This window comes from Cricetulus griseus, chromosome 7, assembly GCF_003668045.3.
Source record: "Cricetulus griseus strain 17A/GY chromosome 7, alternate assembly CriGri-PICRH-1.0, whole genome shotgun sequence".
In the NCBI taxonomy this organism is placed as follows: Eukaryota; Metazoa; Chordata; class Mammalia; order Rodentia; family Cricetidae; genus Cricetulus; species Cricetulus griseus.
In genome coordinates, this window is record NC_048600.1 from 127,661,741 (window position 1) to 127,675,667 (window position 13,927).

Below are 13,927 nucleotides of genomic sequence, written 5' to 3' on the forward strand. Positions count from 1 at the left end.
TGCAGGACTGGCAGACATGCCTCACCCTAAGAAACCATGTCTGTCCCCAGAGCTTCAGTGGAGAACTATCCTTGTGAGAGCTACTCCCTGGGTCTTTGAAGGCAAGGATGTAATTACATCATTAGAACCAAGATAAATGATAAATGGGTGTTTATTGGGGAACAATTATACAGAAAAATACAAAGAAACGCCAGAGCGTTTCCCTGATCTCCCTACCAGATCTGCTGGCCCAACAGAAAGAGTGAGCAAAAGAAAGCCACACCTCAGGCTCCTCTCTTTTCTACCTGAAGCCACACCCAAAGGGGAGTGGCTGCCGTTTCAGGTCCACAGACCAGATGTCTATACAGGTCTTCACACACACTTATGATGCTCCTATAAATATGTCCTCTCTATGGAAACGGGCATCACTAGTTCAAGGCAGGCTTGAGCCTGAGGGTGCAGAGAGAGGTCTGACATGAATGACTGGAGTGAATGGAGATGGTAAGGCCTGTATCTAACACTAGGAGACCTCCTTGCAAAAAAAACAAAACAAAACAAAACAAAAAAACAAAAAACAAAAAACAAAACACCAAGGAAGAAAATTGGCAAGCATTCAGAAAACAGGTCTTTTTCTGAGCTGAGGATGCCCAATGGATGCCCAGATCATCCACCAGCCCTGCACCTTCCTTTGAATTTCTGTCTTTATCCCCAAGGTGGACTCAGCCAGTTTCTCAAGTGAACAAAGATGGAACCTCCATTAACACTATGCACAGGAGTCTCTGGTTTAGGAAATACAGAGTGACATGGGGCACCCACCACTTCTTTCTCTACCATTGATCCAAATAACCACAGAACTTCACCTTTAAGCTGACTGGCTATTGTCATCCCAGACAATCAGGTGCTGAACTCTGACACATGCTCTCTGGTCATGGGGACATAAGGAGGCTTCAAGATCATGGTGAGATAAAATGATCAGATGAGGTAAAAGAATGCTGTGTGTTTGGGAGAGCGGGCAGTGAAGATGCTCAGCCTGAAGCCAAATCCTCTGGGATTATTCTAGAAGAGGGGACATGGCCTGTGATCCAAGTCAATGAAGGACGTGTTCCTAAGGGAACCTCTTCTCTGTAGGAAGGAGGTAATTGTTGCCATCGGAGACAATGACCTGAGATGCCTTTGTGTCACAGAGATCAAAGGGCTAGGCTTGTGTTTAACAACCTTCTAAAGGTTTCTTGCCCTTTGGGCAAAGTGAGAGCACAAACCAAGAAATCTGCAGAAGGGAAAGGGGGACCTCCAACACAGGGCCCAGGGGAGTATTGTCTTTCTTTTTATGGGTGGGGGAATGCTTGAGGCAGTCTCATTATGTAGCCCTGGTTGTCTGGAACTCACTATGTAGACAAGGCTGGCCTCAAACCCACAGAGACCCACCTGCCTCTGGCTCTCCAGTGCTAGGATTAGAGGCGTGTGCCGTTACTCCCTGCCTTGTTCCCCGTTTTATACTGAGGACTCCACAGGAGTCTGTAACTAAGAGTCTTGGATAGTCAGGATCCTCCTGTGAGACGTAGAATAGTGAAGTCCAGAATCCAGGCACCAATGCCTCCATGCAGAGTCAATCAGGAGTCCAGTGTGTGTCTCACCCAGTCTGCAGGGCAGAGTCCCTCCCAGGGCATTCCTGGGATATTTCATGTCACAGCTCTCGGGCAGTTTACTCTTAATTCCCCCCAGGAATCTTCTGAAGCCTGTTCACCCAGAAGACAGCACAGAGCATGCTCAGAAACAGGGGCAGCTTCAGGAGGACCAGGATCTGGAAGTGGATGGTGCTGAGCAGGGGCCTGTGGGCATGTGAGGGTGGGAAATGAATTCAAGGGGAGCTTCCAGGACCCGCCCCACATTTCCTAATGCCTTGCCTCAGAAGCCTGAATGATCCAGACTCAAACTAGGAAATGACCCAAGGAAGTCTGCCCTTGTGCTCCTCCCTCTCCCGCCCCACCTCTTTTTGGGTTCTAGGTAGATGCAGTCTTGTAGAAGCATGGCCCAGAGCTGCCTACTGTCTCCCAGTTATCAACTGACTTTATTGGTGGCGGGGCAGATCTCCCATAGCACAGGCATCGTAGCCCTTTCTGAGTACATCTGGGAGAGAAGGAAGAACCAATGTAAACTGCAGCCTGGAGCTGAGTCTGCTTCTCATGAAGCACCTGAACAAAGACTTTTACATCTATTTGTTTATTGTGGGGCTCAGAGATTGAACAAAGGTTGTTAGACCTGGTGGTAAACACTTTTACCCACCAAGTCATCTTCCTGGCCTTCAACAATGATTTTTGAAAGAGGCATAGAGCTAGGACTCCCAGTCTAGAGTCTGGTGGGGAAGGATAGACCAGAGAGGTGGGAATGAGAAGAGACAGTCAATCTACCAAGCACAGACTCTGCCCCAAGCCTGTGTCCCTGGAACCCCTCCGCCATACTTGGCATTTACATGCAGGCTTGGAGAATGTGGATGCTGAGATGGGGGGGGGGGAATATCACTTGATAGTAAGGTTTCCTCAACGTGGGTGACACTGCTGACTAATGGGGAGGTCCTTCTGTGTATATGTTTCTCTTAGTGGCCGATGTTTAAAACACTGTTTGGCCAATAGAGGCAGGAAGACAGATGGGATTAGGAGACACTAGGAGAATTCTGGGAAAGGAAGTCAGAGAGAGAGACAGAGAGGAGACGCCATGTGGAGACCAGGAGGATAGGATGTGCCAGGCATTCTCTGGTAAGTTAAGGCCATGTAGAAATACATAGGTTAGTAGTTATGGGTTAATAATTTAGACAGAGGTAGCCAATAAGGAGCCCTAGCCACCGGCCAACAGTTTCATAATTAATATAAGTCTCTGTGTTTATTTGGGGCTGAAGCAGTGGGACCTGGCAGGACAAGAAACTCCAGCAACAGCCAACCCCCAGAATCCTACAGCTCCTGCTTCTCTCCGGGCCTTGGACCCTTACCATAGCTGGAGGAGGAATGACTCACTGGTGCTAATCCTCAGGTGTCCAGTATTCACTAGTGGAAGGGAGGCAGTTGTAACTGCGAGTGTGGTCGCCATGGGAGTTGTGGCTGTTGGAGATAAAGATACACATCAGGTCACTGCTTGGTCCCAGGCCTGCACTAAATGAGTATCTGTGTGGATCTGAGGTCACACAGAACCATACATTTGCAGAGGGTTTCGAGAAACCCCTGAAACCAAACCTCAGCCACATCCTGGGTGGGGCTCCCAGGGACCGAAGGAGGTTTCCTCCCAAAGACTGGCCAATATGTCATCTCAGACTTTCCATCCCCATCTGACTCTTCCTGAGGGAGGGCAGAGAGACCTTCCAGGGGTCCCCCCTGCTTGGCAAGAAGCATTTGAGAGACAGTGTGAAGGGACACAGCTCAGCTTGTGGCCCAAGAATCCTCCCAGAGACCAAACACCTTTCATATGGGAACAGCTAAAGATCACTTTCACTCACCACTAAGGAGGAATTGGATTGTCTCTCATTCCTCCTAGAGACACCAGGTTTCGGGTGATTTGTGTGACCTATACTTCAACCCCCCTCCCATGGCCAAGATGAGGACAACACTCAGAGGCATACTTCAAGACAATTCCCACCCGCATGTCCCAAGCACAGACACTTCCTAAAAGCTCTGTGGCCGGAGCGGGGATAGCCTTACCTGGGAGAACATGTACCTTTACAAGGACGGCTGGGTCACGAGACCACGAGTCCCAGATAAAGAAAGTTTGGATCTTGCACCAGTAAGATCCAGCGTCGTCTTCGCTGAGGTTCTCCATGGTCACTGTCATGGAGAAGTTCCCAGCGTGGTCTCTCATGGATACCCGGCCACTCTTCTTTACTTCCCCGTTTCCTTTGATTTCCACAATAGTTTTACATTTCGTATCGGACTTCCCTCGACACCAGTATTTAACATGGTCCTTGTATGACTTCCCGTACTGACACTGCACATGGACAGTGCCTCCCACGTAGCCAGACACGGAGCCAGGGCCCGTCAGAGATGAACAACCTGGAAAACATGAGCCTGAGTCTAGGTCTCCTTCCCGATGGGCCCGGAAGTAACTTTTCCTGAGTCTTGGGGAGATCCAGGGAGAGGACCAGAAGGAACATTTGCACTTGGGATCCTAAGCAAATGGGCTGGAGGCTGTAGCAGAGAAACAAGGATAAACCTGTCCCCGTGCGACACCACTGCCAGGCAAGACTCTTTTTTTTTTTTTAATTTTTGCATTTTATGTGTGTGACATGCACACCCACAGAGGTCAGAAGAAGACCCCTGGAACTAGTTACAGATGGTTGTGAGCCTCCATGTGGGTCCAAGTCTGGGTCCTCTGTGAGAGCAACAAGTGCTCTTAATCACGGAGTCATCTACGCGCTCTGCACTTTGCAGATAGCTTTTGGTGCTGTTTTGAGGCTGGAGGATAATTGCACACCAGCATCCAGCACCACACACATGGCTCGGGCTGACTGCTGACATATCCCTGGAAGAAGAAAGGGGCCAGCCCATAGATTCACTGGGGTAAACTGGGACTGCAGGGGTACATGAGCAGTATAGAAAGCAAGGGAAATTATGGGGACAAGAGAAGGCAGTGGAGCCCCCGTGGCTGGCCTAGAGCCCCTCACCAGGGATGAGAACATCCCAACAAGTCAGTATCAGAGAGTTGACCTTGGTTTCATATATAGATAATTAGCATTAAAGTAACAACAGCCCAGGCTTAAGGCTGAATGTGCATGCCCTTGGGTAAGACTTTATTCCTTTCCTCACATTGCCCAAGAAACTGGTATCTTAGAGAAACCCTGTCTTGAACAAAACAAAAAACAAAAAAAGGGTATCTTTATTAGGCCTAATCAGTGTTTTGATAAGCCTTATTCCCTTGAACTACAGTCCCCAAAGGCCCTTCCTCCCTTAAGTTGCTTCTTGTCGGGTGTTTTGTTACAATTGCAAGAAAACTCATACATTGTAACAGCTGGACCAGCAGGAAGCATCCTGGGCTGTTTCTTGAACACACAAGCTTGTCTTGATTCTAGACACTTCCATAGCCAGTGGTGAGCTCAGTGGAGGAGATGGATCTAGGCTTCATTTAAGTTCCTCCTTGTAGTTGCTGAAGGGACACTAGCCCGCTCAAGCAGGTGGCTCTGGCAGGCCTCGCCCTTCTCTCCCTATTCCCTCTGCCTTGCTAAAAACCATTAGATTACATCCCTAAAGCCAGCCCTCAAGGTCTATTCCCTTATTTGTTCGCTTCCTCCTCTTGAGGTTGACTACCAAGGTACAGTTATCAAAGTAATAAGTCCAGCAATCAAAATCCCCTTTTGGTTCACCCAATTTACATGCACAATTAAAATTAAACACCTCATCCTAACATGGGGTTTCCCCCTTTACCTTTATAAACCTTTTGCCTGTCTGTCTTTTGCCTTTTGCTTCTGCGTCTTTCTCCCCTCTATCCAAAGGCAGTCTTTTGTCCCTCCAGGGCAAACACCCCTTTCCCCTTCCCCTTGTTCCCCTTCTCCCTCATCCTCTGTCTCCTTTACCATCACATCTGAGGATGTATGAACACAAACCTCCCCTTCTCCTCTTAAAATGACACCTACACGGTCATCTGCTGCTGTTTTCTGTTTGAGTCAGAAAGCAATCACTTTAACTTTTCTTCCCTGCTAATAAAGGATCTCTCTGTGAAAACAGGTATTTGGGTGTGGTTTGTGTCTAATCTGGGGTACAGGGGGAAGCCCCCACTGTCCCACTGTGTGGGGGAGGGGGCCTCCTTTAGTTGCCTCTTACTGTGTCTGTAAAATGGAGACATTGCTGCCTTCTCTGCCTAGGTCACAAACGGTTCATAGACTAAAATGGCCTTAACAGTCCCCATGAGACCATCTACTGCAGGCTCCACAGGCTCCTGATGGTACTCAACACTCTGTACTTCAATTACTTTTTTTTATTAGTTTTTCCACTTAACACTATTTTATTCACTGAGTATGGTGGTGCACACCTTTAATCCCAGCACTCAGGAGACAGAGGCAGGAGGATCTCTGTGAATTTGAGGCCAGCCTGGTCTACAAAGTGAGTTCCAGGACAGCCAAGGCAGTTACACACAAAAAAAAACCCTGTCTCAAACAAACAAACAAAAAGCCCTAAAAGCAAAAAAAAAAATATTTCATTCGAATTATGTTTTCTAAAAGCGAAGGCTCTGTGTGAGTCATCTTTGGAAGTTCTCGTGCCAAAACCACATTTGCTGAACTGAGCATTTCAGATAGACTTAGAGCCATCTTGACTGGAAGACAGTGAATAGCAACATCTTTTGTGTGGAGTGAGAGCTTGAGTCAGCTGAGGACATGGCAGCACTGACTACAGGAGTCTGGGCAGCAAGACTTCTCGACAGTTTAACCCAGATCCATGTCCCTGAATGGGGATTGCCATCCTTCCCCAGGCTCCTCTCCAGCAGGCAACAGGTCATGGTGGTTCTCTCGGCACCTCCATGCAGCCGGTGGGGCACCTCAGGTCAAAGGCCAAGACTCTGGTAGCCACTGATCTAATCAAACCTGAGAAGTTTCCAGAATTTTCAGGAGGGAACCTCTCTCTCCACTACATAACAACAGGGGCAGGTCAGAAATGCCTTTGTGTTTTTATTTTTGAGACAGAGTTTCACTATTGTAGCCAAATAAGGCCTGACCTCAAGGTCCTCTTGCCTCTGCCTCCTGAGTGCTGGAATTACATCATTACCACACCCAGGACATTATTTTATTTAATATAATGTCTTCAGGTTCATTCATGTTTTGACAAATGTCAGGAGTGATTTGAGCATTGTAAAATGTGTACATGCATCAAAATAACATATTGTACCCCATAGTGTGTGTAGTCATTGTGTCAATCAAATAAATTACAAACTTGAAAGTGTGGGCTATAAAATATACAATGAAAAGAAGTTCTGGTTTCTGCCTGGAACGCCAGGACCCAGAGGCTGGATGGCCTAGAGACCTGGGATAGAGCCAAACACGACTGGAGAAAAATAGAATGCCAATGTAATGGTGAGTAATGATAATCTTTATGCTCATAGATTTGTGCCTAGCCCAGTTGTCTTCAGAGAGGCTTCATCCAGCAACTGATGGAAACAGACGCAGAGACCCACAGCCAACTGTTAGGCTGAGCTCGGGGAATCCTGCTGATGAGAGGGAGGAAGGGTTGCATGAGCCTGACGGGCCAAGGATATAGAAAGAAAACTCACATCATCAACTCACCTGGGCTCATAGGGGCTCACAGAGACAAACAACCAGGGAACCTGCATGGGACTGACCTAGGGCCTCTACATATGTGTGACAGTTCCATAGCTTTTTGTGGGACTCCTAAGAGCGGGAGCAGGGACTGTCTTTGACTCTTTTGCTGGCTTTTGAGACCCTATTGCTCCCACTGGGTCACCTTGCCCAGACTTAATACAGGGTGAGGTACTTATTCTTACTGCAGCTTCATATGCCATGTTTTGTTGATCTCCATGGGAGACCTGCCCTTTTCTGATTAGAAACTGAGGAGGAGTTGTAAACGGAGGTTTCTCTGTTCCTCCCCATCCCGCAGTCACTTCTAAATAATCATTCAGAGGCTTAATATTAATTACAAACTGCTTAGCCTATGGCTCAGGCTTATTACAAACTAGGTTTTACATTTAAATCAACTCATTTCTATTCATCTATGTATTGCCACGTGGCCATGGCTTTTACCAGTCCATTGACATCTTGTTTCTTGGGTGGCCGGCTTGTGTCTCTCTCGACTCTGCCGTTTTTTTCTCCCTGTATTCAGTTTGACTTTCCCGCCAAGCTATATTCTGCCTCACTATGGGAAAAACAGCTTTTGTTGTCAACAAATGAGAGCAACATATATTTACAGTGCACAGGAGGGTTATCCAAAGCAAGGACTGGATTGGGGGCAGGCAGGAGGGAGATGCCAGGAGGAGAGAAGGGAGAAGGAACTGCTGTCAGGGTGTAAAATAAATACATTTAAAAAAAGAAGTTCTGGTTTCTCATTAAAGTTTTGTTTACTTATTGACGGGGGCATGGTGTTCGTAGAGGTCAGAGGACAACTTTAGGGGGTCAGTTCTCTCTTTCCATTTTGTAGGTTCTAAGGCTCAGACTCAAGGCTTGTGTGGAGAGCACTTTCACCCATGAGCAATCCCACTGGCCTTAGCTTTGCTCATTTTATTTTGCTTGGGTTGTCATTGTTTGTTTTTGTTTTCCTTTCTCTTTCTTTTCTTTCCTCCTCCTCCTTTGTTTTCTTTAGACAAAGTCTCCCTGGTAAGCCAAAGCTGGCCTCAAATTCACAGTACTCAGCCCTTTGAGTGTTAGCACTACAGGTGTGCACCTGGCTATTTCTGTTGGTTTTATATCAGAAATCATTTCCTTTCTCTTTGCCTGTCCCCCACATGCTCTGGAATTCTCCCTTCCATCTTTCTTCCTATCCTTTCCTCGTTCCTTGTTCTCAGGCTCTCATATAAACCCTTGTGGGTCTCCTTTAGAAACAGAAGATGACTACCTTTTCCCAAACCATGTTTATAACCTTGGGTGGGTGCAGAGGAATGCTATGAAAGAAGGGAGTGAATGAATGAATGAGTGAGTGAGTGAATAAAAGAAGAGAGTAAATAAGTAAACAAATGAATGAATGAAAGAAGAGGGTGATCAGCCAGGGCTGAGACGCAGGAGAGTGCACTTTGTGTCAGTACAAATTTCTTCAATGTTTAAATCTGGCCATGAGCCCTTGCTTGCCCACCTGCAACTACACTCTTGGGGACAAGGTGACAGGTAGGAGGCCAGCCAGCTCCTGAAAGATGGGCAACAAGAGGTTCTCGCCTTCAGTTTAACTGCACTAGATGACACACTTGGGTGATTTTGTCAGATGTAAACAAGCTTCTCAGAGAAGCAGGAGTGGTCCTGCTTCATAGTGTTTGCTGATCACAGCGGTGTCAATATTCGCATCATATCTGACTTTAAGCTGCCATTTACTATAGAGAAGGGAAAAGCCCATGGTCGTCTCCTGTGGTCTGGGGCAAGGCAGCTCCGATCATCGTTGTTTCTGAAATCCACACCAGCAGTTTCAGAATTTCCACCACACTCTCCAAATTGTATAGAGAGTGTCATCACTACCGCCATCATCTTCACCATCCTCACCACTATCGTCACCATCACTGCCACCATCACCACCATCTGAAGACTGAAGCTCCACCAGGGTCAGATCTGTGTCTTGAATCCCAGTGTCTGATAATCTACCTCACACACCATCTCTGCTCAGTACATAGTTGCCAAGATGAGAAAGGGATAAGTAAGTGATCCACAGTAAAATCGTGTGTCTGTGGAGTAAGTGAATATTCTCCCCAAGCTCAGAAAACTTCCCTTCAAAATTAATAAGATGAGAGACCCCTGAGGGAGTCTTCAGGTGAGCAGCAGAAATTACCAGAAAAAATGATGGGGTTGTTGATGGAACAAGGTCACAGAGGAGGTCCCAAGAGCCAATGTTAAAAATCTCATCACTTTCATCACCACCATCACCATCACCACCACCGTCATCACCATTGCCATCGCCACCATCACCATCACCATCACCAACATCACCATCACCATCACCATCACCACCATCACCATCACCATCATCATCACCACCATCACCATCATCACCATCGTCACCATCACCACCATCACCACCATCACCATCGTCACCATCACCATCATCACCACCACCATCATCACCACCACCATCATCACCATCACCATCACCATCATCACCACCATCACCATCATCACCATCATCACCACCATCACCATCATCACCATCACCATCGTCATCACCATCATCACCATCACCACCATCACCACCGTCACCATCGTCATCATCACCATCACCACCGTCACCATCGTCATCATCACCTTCACTCAGGGCAGGCAAAGCCCCTCATACATGTGATACTATGCATCTAATTGTCTTCCTTAGCCTAAAGATCTGGATCTTGTTTCATTGTTTTGTTGTTTTAAGCCAGGCTGTCATGTAGCCAAAGCTGGCCTGGAACTAGCTATGTAGCTAAGGATGTCCATAAGCCTCTGATCCTCCTGCCTCTTGCCTCCCAAGCACTGAGATTGCAGGTGTGTGCCACAACCCCAGTGAAAGATCTAGATATGAAGGCGTTGAGAGATCTTGGAGATCATCCAGTCTTCTCTCAATTCACTCCTGAGGAAACTACGTTTTGGGGCCTTCAAGATGTCTCAGTGCTGCAAACCCAGGAATCCCCGTAAAGGTGAGGACGAGAACCGACTCTACAAGACTAGCCTCTGACCTCACATCTCCACCCACAACCACATGCACATGCACACACGTAATTAAAAAGAGAAAAGAACAGCAAACTATGTGTGATCAGAGTCGCTCAGCTGGTCCCCTCCCTTTAAATCCTAGCCTTTAAATTCTACATTCTGTGAGGGTCCATAAAAAAACAACCATAAATAACATCTGCAAGGATGAGAATTATTCTCTAATTTTCATCCTCAATTATTTTCCACAAGAAAATGTGTTTCCTTGTTTTTTATTTGTTTTTTAAGACAGGGGTCTCACTTGTAGACCAGTCTTTCACTCACCAAGATCCATCCTGCCCTTACCTCCCAAGTACTGGGATTAAAGGCATGTACCACCATGCTTGGCCTAAGTATCTTTTTAAGATTTTTTTTAAAGGCAAGATCTCCAAGGCAGTCCTCCAACCTGCAAGCCCCCTGCCTCAGCCTCCTGTGTGCTGTGACTACAGGTACACACCACCACACCTGTCTATGCATTATTTCTTACACACCTTCCCAACAAAGCCATTGCTACATCTGCACTTTCCACAATCTACACTTAATGTAAATTATTGCTTTTCTGTTTGACAGCTGTTCATCCTTCAAGACTGACTCCTGTGAAGCCTCAACAAAGTCTCCATTCCTCTGAGAGGAAAGCTGGAGTCCCTGGAGTAGCCTATTTCTGCATGAACACTGTGTGTTGCAGCAGGTCCCACACTGTAGTAAAATTACTTGACTGTCTCATTCAAATAGGATTCCCTTGACCGAGGGATTTGCCTATAGTTACAACAGCCAGAACAATCCAGGCATGCAGTTGCTATTTAAGACATGTTTGTAGAGTCCATGGATGAAGTTTGGAAAAGGACATAGGTGAATGGTCCCCTGCCCCTCTACTGCTGACACCTCGATTCTGGCTTGAACCCAGGACTCCTACTCTGCCACCCTCTGCAAAGTCAGGTTCATATATCCATAGCCCCACTCACCTTGCAGGCAGAGAAGGAGCAGAGCTGGGCACAGCCACATGCTCCTGCCTCGATGGGTGCCGTCTCCAGGAAGACCCAGGTGGCCGCTGGAATCCAGACGTGTAACAGAGCCCTGGCATCCGCCTCCTTGCTCAAGTTCTGTCTGTGTTTTTATCTCAGCTGCTTCCTTCTCAGTCTAAGCAACTTCCCAGTTTAACAAAAGAGGAAGAAGAACAAGAGCCACTTCAGAGAATGGACAGATCCACCACAAGAGCCTGTCCTTAATGAGAGCAGGGTTTCACAGCGAACCTTCAGGAAAGCCAATTGCTGTGTGTGACAACCCCAGGCCAGGAAATCCCTGTTTCTCTCACTCCATTTCTTAGTCAGCACACTTCCTTGCTCTCCATAGCTTCCCTTTGCTATGGCTATGGACTTTGAGGTCAGAAATGCCCCCACTCCAAGAGCAGAGATGCACACTCTGTCTCTCTCAACAGTTACCTCTGCAGTTGACTTCACGCCTCCTCCTGCAACCCAGAGTGCCACTATCCCTCCAGAGTGGACGTTCTGCCCTCCTGTGGGCAAGCACTACTTAACTTATGAAGTATTCACCTAATTCAGAATCAAGGTCGGCACTCAAGGCGTAGATGCCAGAGTCTTGCCCGCTTAAATCCTGTCCCCGTTGCTTTATTTATTTATTTATTTATTTATCCACTGTGTGCACGCGTGCCATAGTGATGTGTGGAGACCAGAGGACAACTTGCAGGAGTCGGTTCTCTCCTTCTACCACGTTGGGCTTGGGATCAAACTCAAGTCATCAAGCTTGGCAGCAAGCACCTTTACCCACTGAGCCAGCCCCTCCCCATTTCTACCACAGGCTGACAGTTTGCCCTTGATCAATTTGTGGAATCATTCTTCCCTCCAGTTTCTTCATCTGTGAAGCAGAATAATCATGACAATTCTTTTGTTGTTGCTTTTGCTTATTTATTATTCTTTTGCAATTCCGTGTGTATATAGCATACTTTATTTACACTTGCTTTACTTGCCCAACTTCTACTCCCACTAAGTCCTTTTTTTTTTTTCCTTCTTGACAAGTCCCCCTCCTGTGTTCATGGGGTTTGTTTGCTTATGTTTTGTGTTTTGTGCAGGCACTGAGTTCAATCATGGTTGCTTGCATGAGCATGGGGTGGGAGGCTGTTTACTGGAGTCTAGAAAAAGTTCCCTCTTTCAGCAAAATAATGATAATTTGTTTTTAAAGGTTTGTTCATTTTTAGTTTGAGGTGTGTGTGTGTGTGTGTGTGTGTGTGTGTGTGTGTGTGTGTGTTTACCTGAATGTATGTCTGCGCACTACACGCGTATCTGGTGCCCAGAGGGGCCAGAAGAGGACAACGGATCCCCTGTACATAGGGTTACAGACAGTTGTGAGCCACGATATATATGCTAACAAGGGGAGATTTCAGGTCTCCCCACAAAGAAGGTTTGCCAGGGACTGGAGAGATGGCTCATCAGCTAAGATCACTGGTTGCTCTTCCGGAAGACAAGGGTTCAGTTCTCAGCACAATTGTCTTTAACTCCAGTTTTATGGGATTCAACACATTCTTCTGGCCTCTGTGGGTACCAGGCATGAATACTGTGCACATACATGTACCTGCAGGCAAAATGCTCATACACATGAGTAAAAGCAAATAAATATTTGAAAACAAACAAACAAGATCAAACTAGTCTCCAACTCTTTCCATTTGGCTGTTGGGGTTTTGTGTGTGTGTGTGTGTGTGTATGTGTGTGTGTCTGTGTGAATGTGTGTGTGTCTGTGTGTATGTGTGTTTCTTGTGTGTCTCTGTGTCTGCGTCTGTCTGTCTATGTGTATTTTGTAGCTGTATGCTTTTCCTTACCTAATCTGATCTCTAAAGTTGTTTATATAAACAAAAACATATCACATAAATACCTGAAATTACCAAAGAATAAATTAAAATTTTGGAAACAAAAAAACAAGCAGTTTTAAAGAAAAAACAAAAACAAAAACAAAAACAAAAACCAAAACAAACAAAAAAAACTGAAGCCAAAATGGAAGCTTGGTGTGGTGGCACATGCCTATAAATCCCAGCATTCCCAAGGTGGAGACAAGAAGATTGCTGTAAATTGCAGGGTTAGCCTTTGCTTCAGAAGTGAGGCAGGGGCCAACCTAAGATACAGAGCAAAACCCTGTCTCCGAAAAGAAAAAAAACAATAAAATAAATAACAGTAAAGAGAACGGGAGTTAGCAATGGCAAATATGATTTAAAACCCACAAAATAAGCCTAATGTGATGTCATCTCATTGTAACCCAAATTCCATAGGCATCAGCAGGTTGGGCACATGAGAGCTCCGCCCCCCCACACACACCCAGGCTCCAAATATGGGAATTCTCTACAAATTGCAGACCCACAGTTTTCATCTGCGGTGAGTCAAAGTCAGGAGCTGGAACTGTAAAGGGGAGGGGAAGGCTATGAAGAAGAGCCGGTGCCAGCAGGCCTGTGGGGAAAGGGCCTTGGGCTGTAGCAGGGGCAGGAAGGGGAAATCTAAAGAGGCACAATGGGGGAAAAGCCAACAGCTTCAGCCCCTGCCAGACAAGGACAATAACTGAGCTCCCTGCTGCATGCTGGGACCCTATAAGAGTAACTGCAGCCACAGAACAGCC

At 46.6% G+C, this 13,927-nt stretch overlaps 1 protein-coding gene across 1 annotated transcript; it reads right to left on the minus strand.

Annotated features, from left to right (window-relative positions):
- Positions 1–1,687: 1,687 nt before the first annotated feature.
- Positions 1,688–11,314, minus strand: LOC100759375 (CMRF35-like molecule 2). Its single transcript, XM_027425745.2, has 4 exons — positions 11,275–11,314; positions 3,666–4,013; positions 2,963–3,071; positions 1,688–1,808 (listed from the first exon to the last, which is right to left on the minus strand). Exons 1-4 carry the CDS (start codon positions 11,312–11,314, stop codon positions 1,688–1,690), a joined length of 618 nt encoding a protein of 205 aa, XP_027281546.1.
- Positions 11,315–13,927: the final 2,613 nt, after the last annotated feature.

What these genes read in the sequence shown, in the direction of transcription:
- LOC100759375 (XM_027425745.2), bottom strand. Translation starts at nt 11,314, where the DNA reads ATGTGGCTGTGCCCAGCTCTGCTCCTTCTCTGCCTGCAAG. An exon ending in GCTCCTTCTCTGCCTGCAAG is followed by an intron (nt 4,014 to 11,274) that starts GTGAGTGGGGCT and finishes CATGTTTTCCAG; the next exon opens with GTTGTTCATCTCTGACGGGC. An exon ending in TCATTCCTCCTCCAGCTATG is followed by an intron (nt 1,809 to 2,962) that starts GTAAGGGTCCAA and finishes ACATGCCCACAG; the next exon opens with GCCCCTGCTCAGCACCATCC.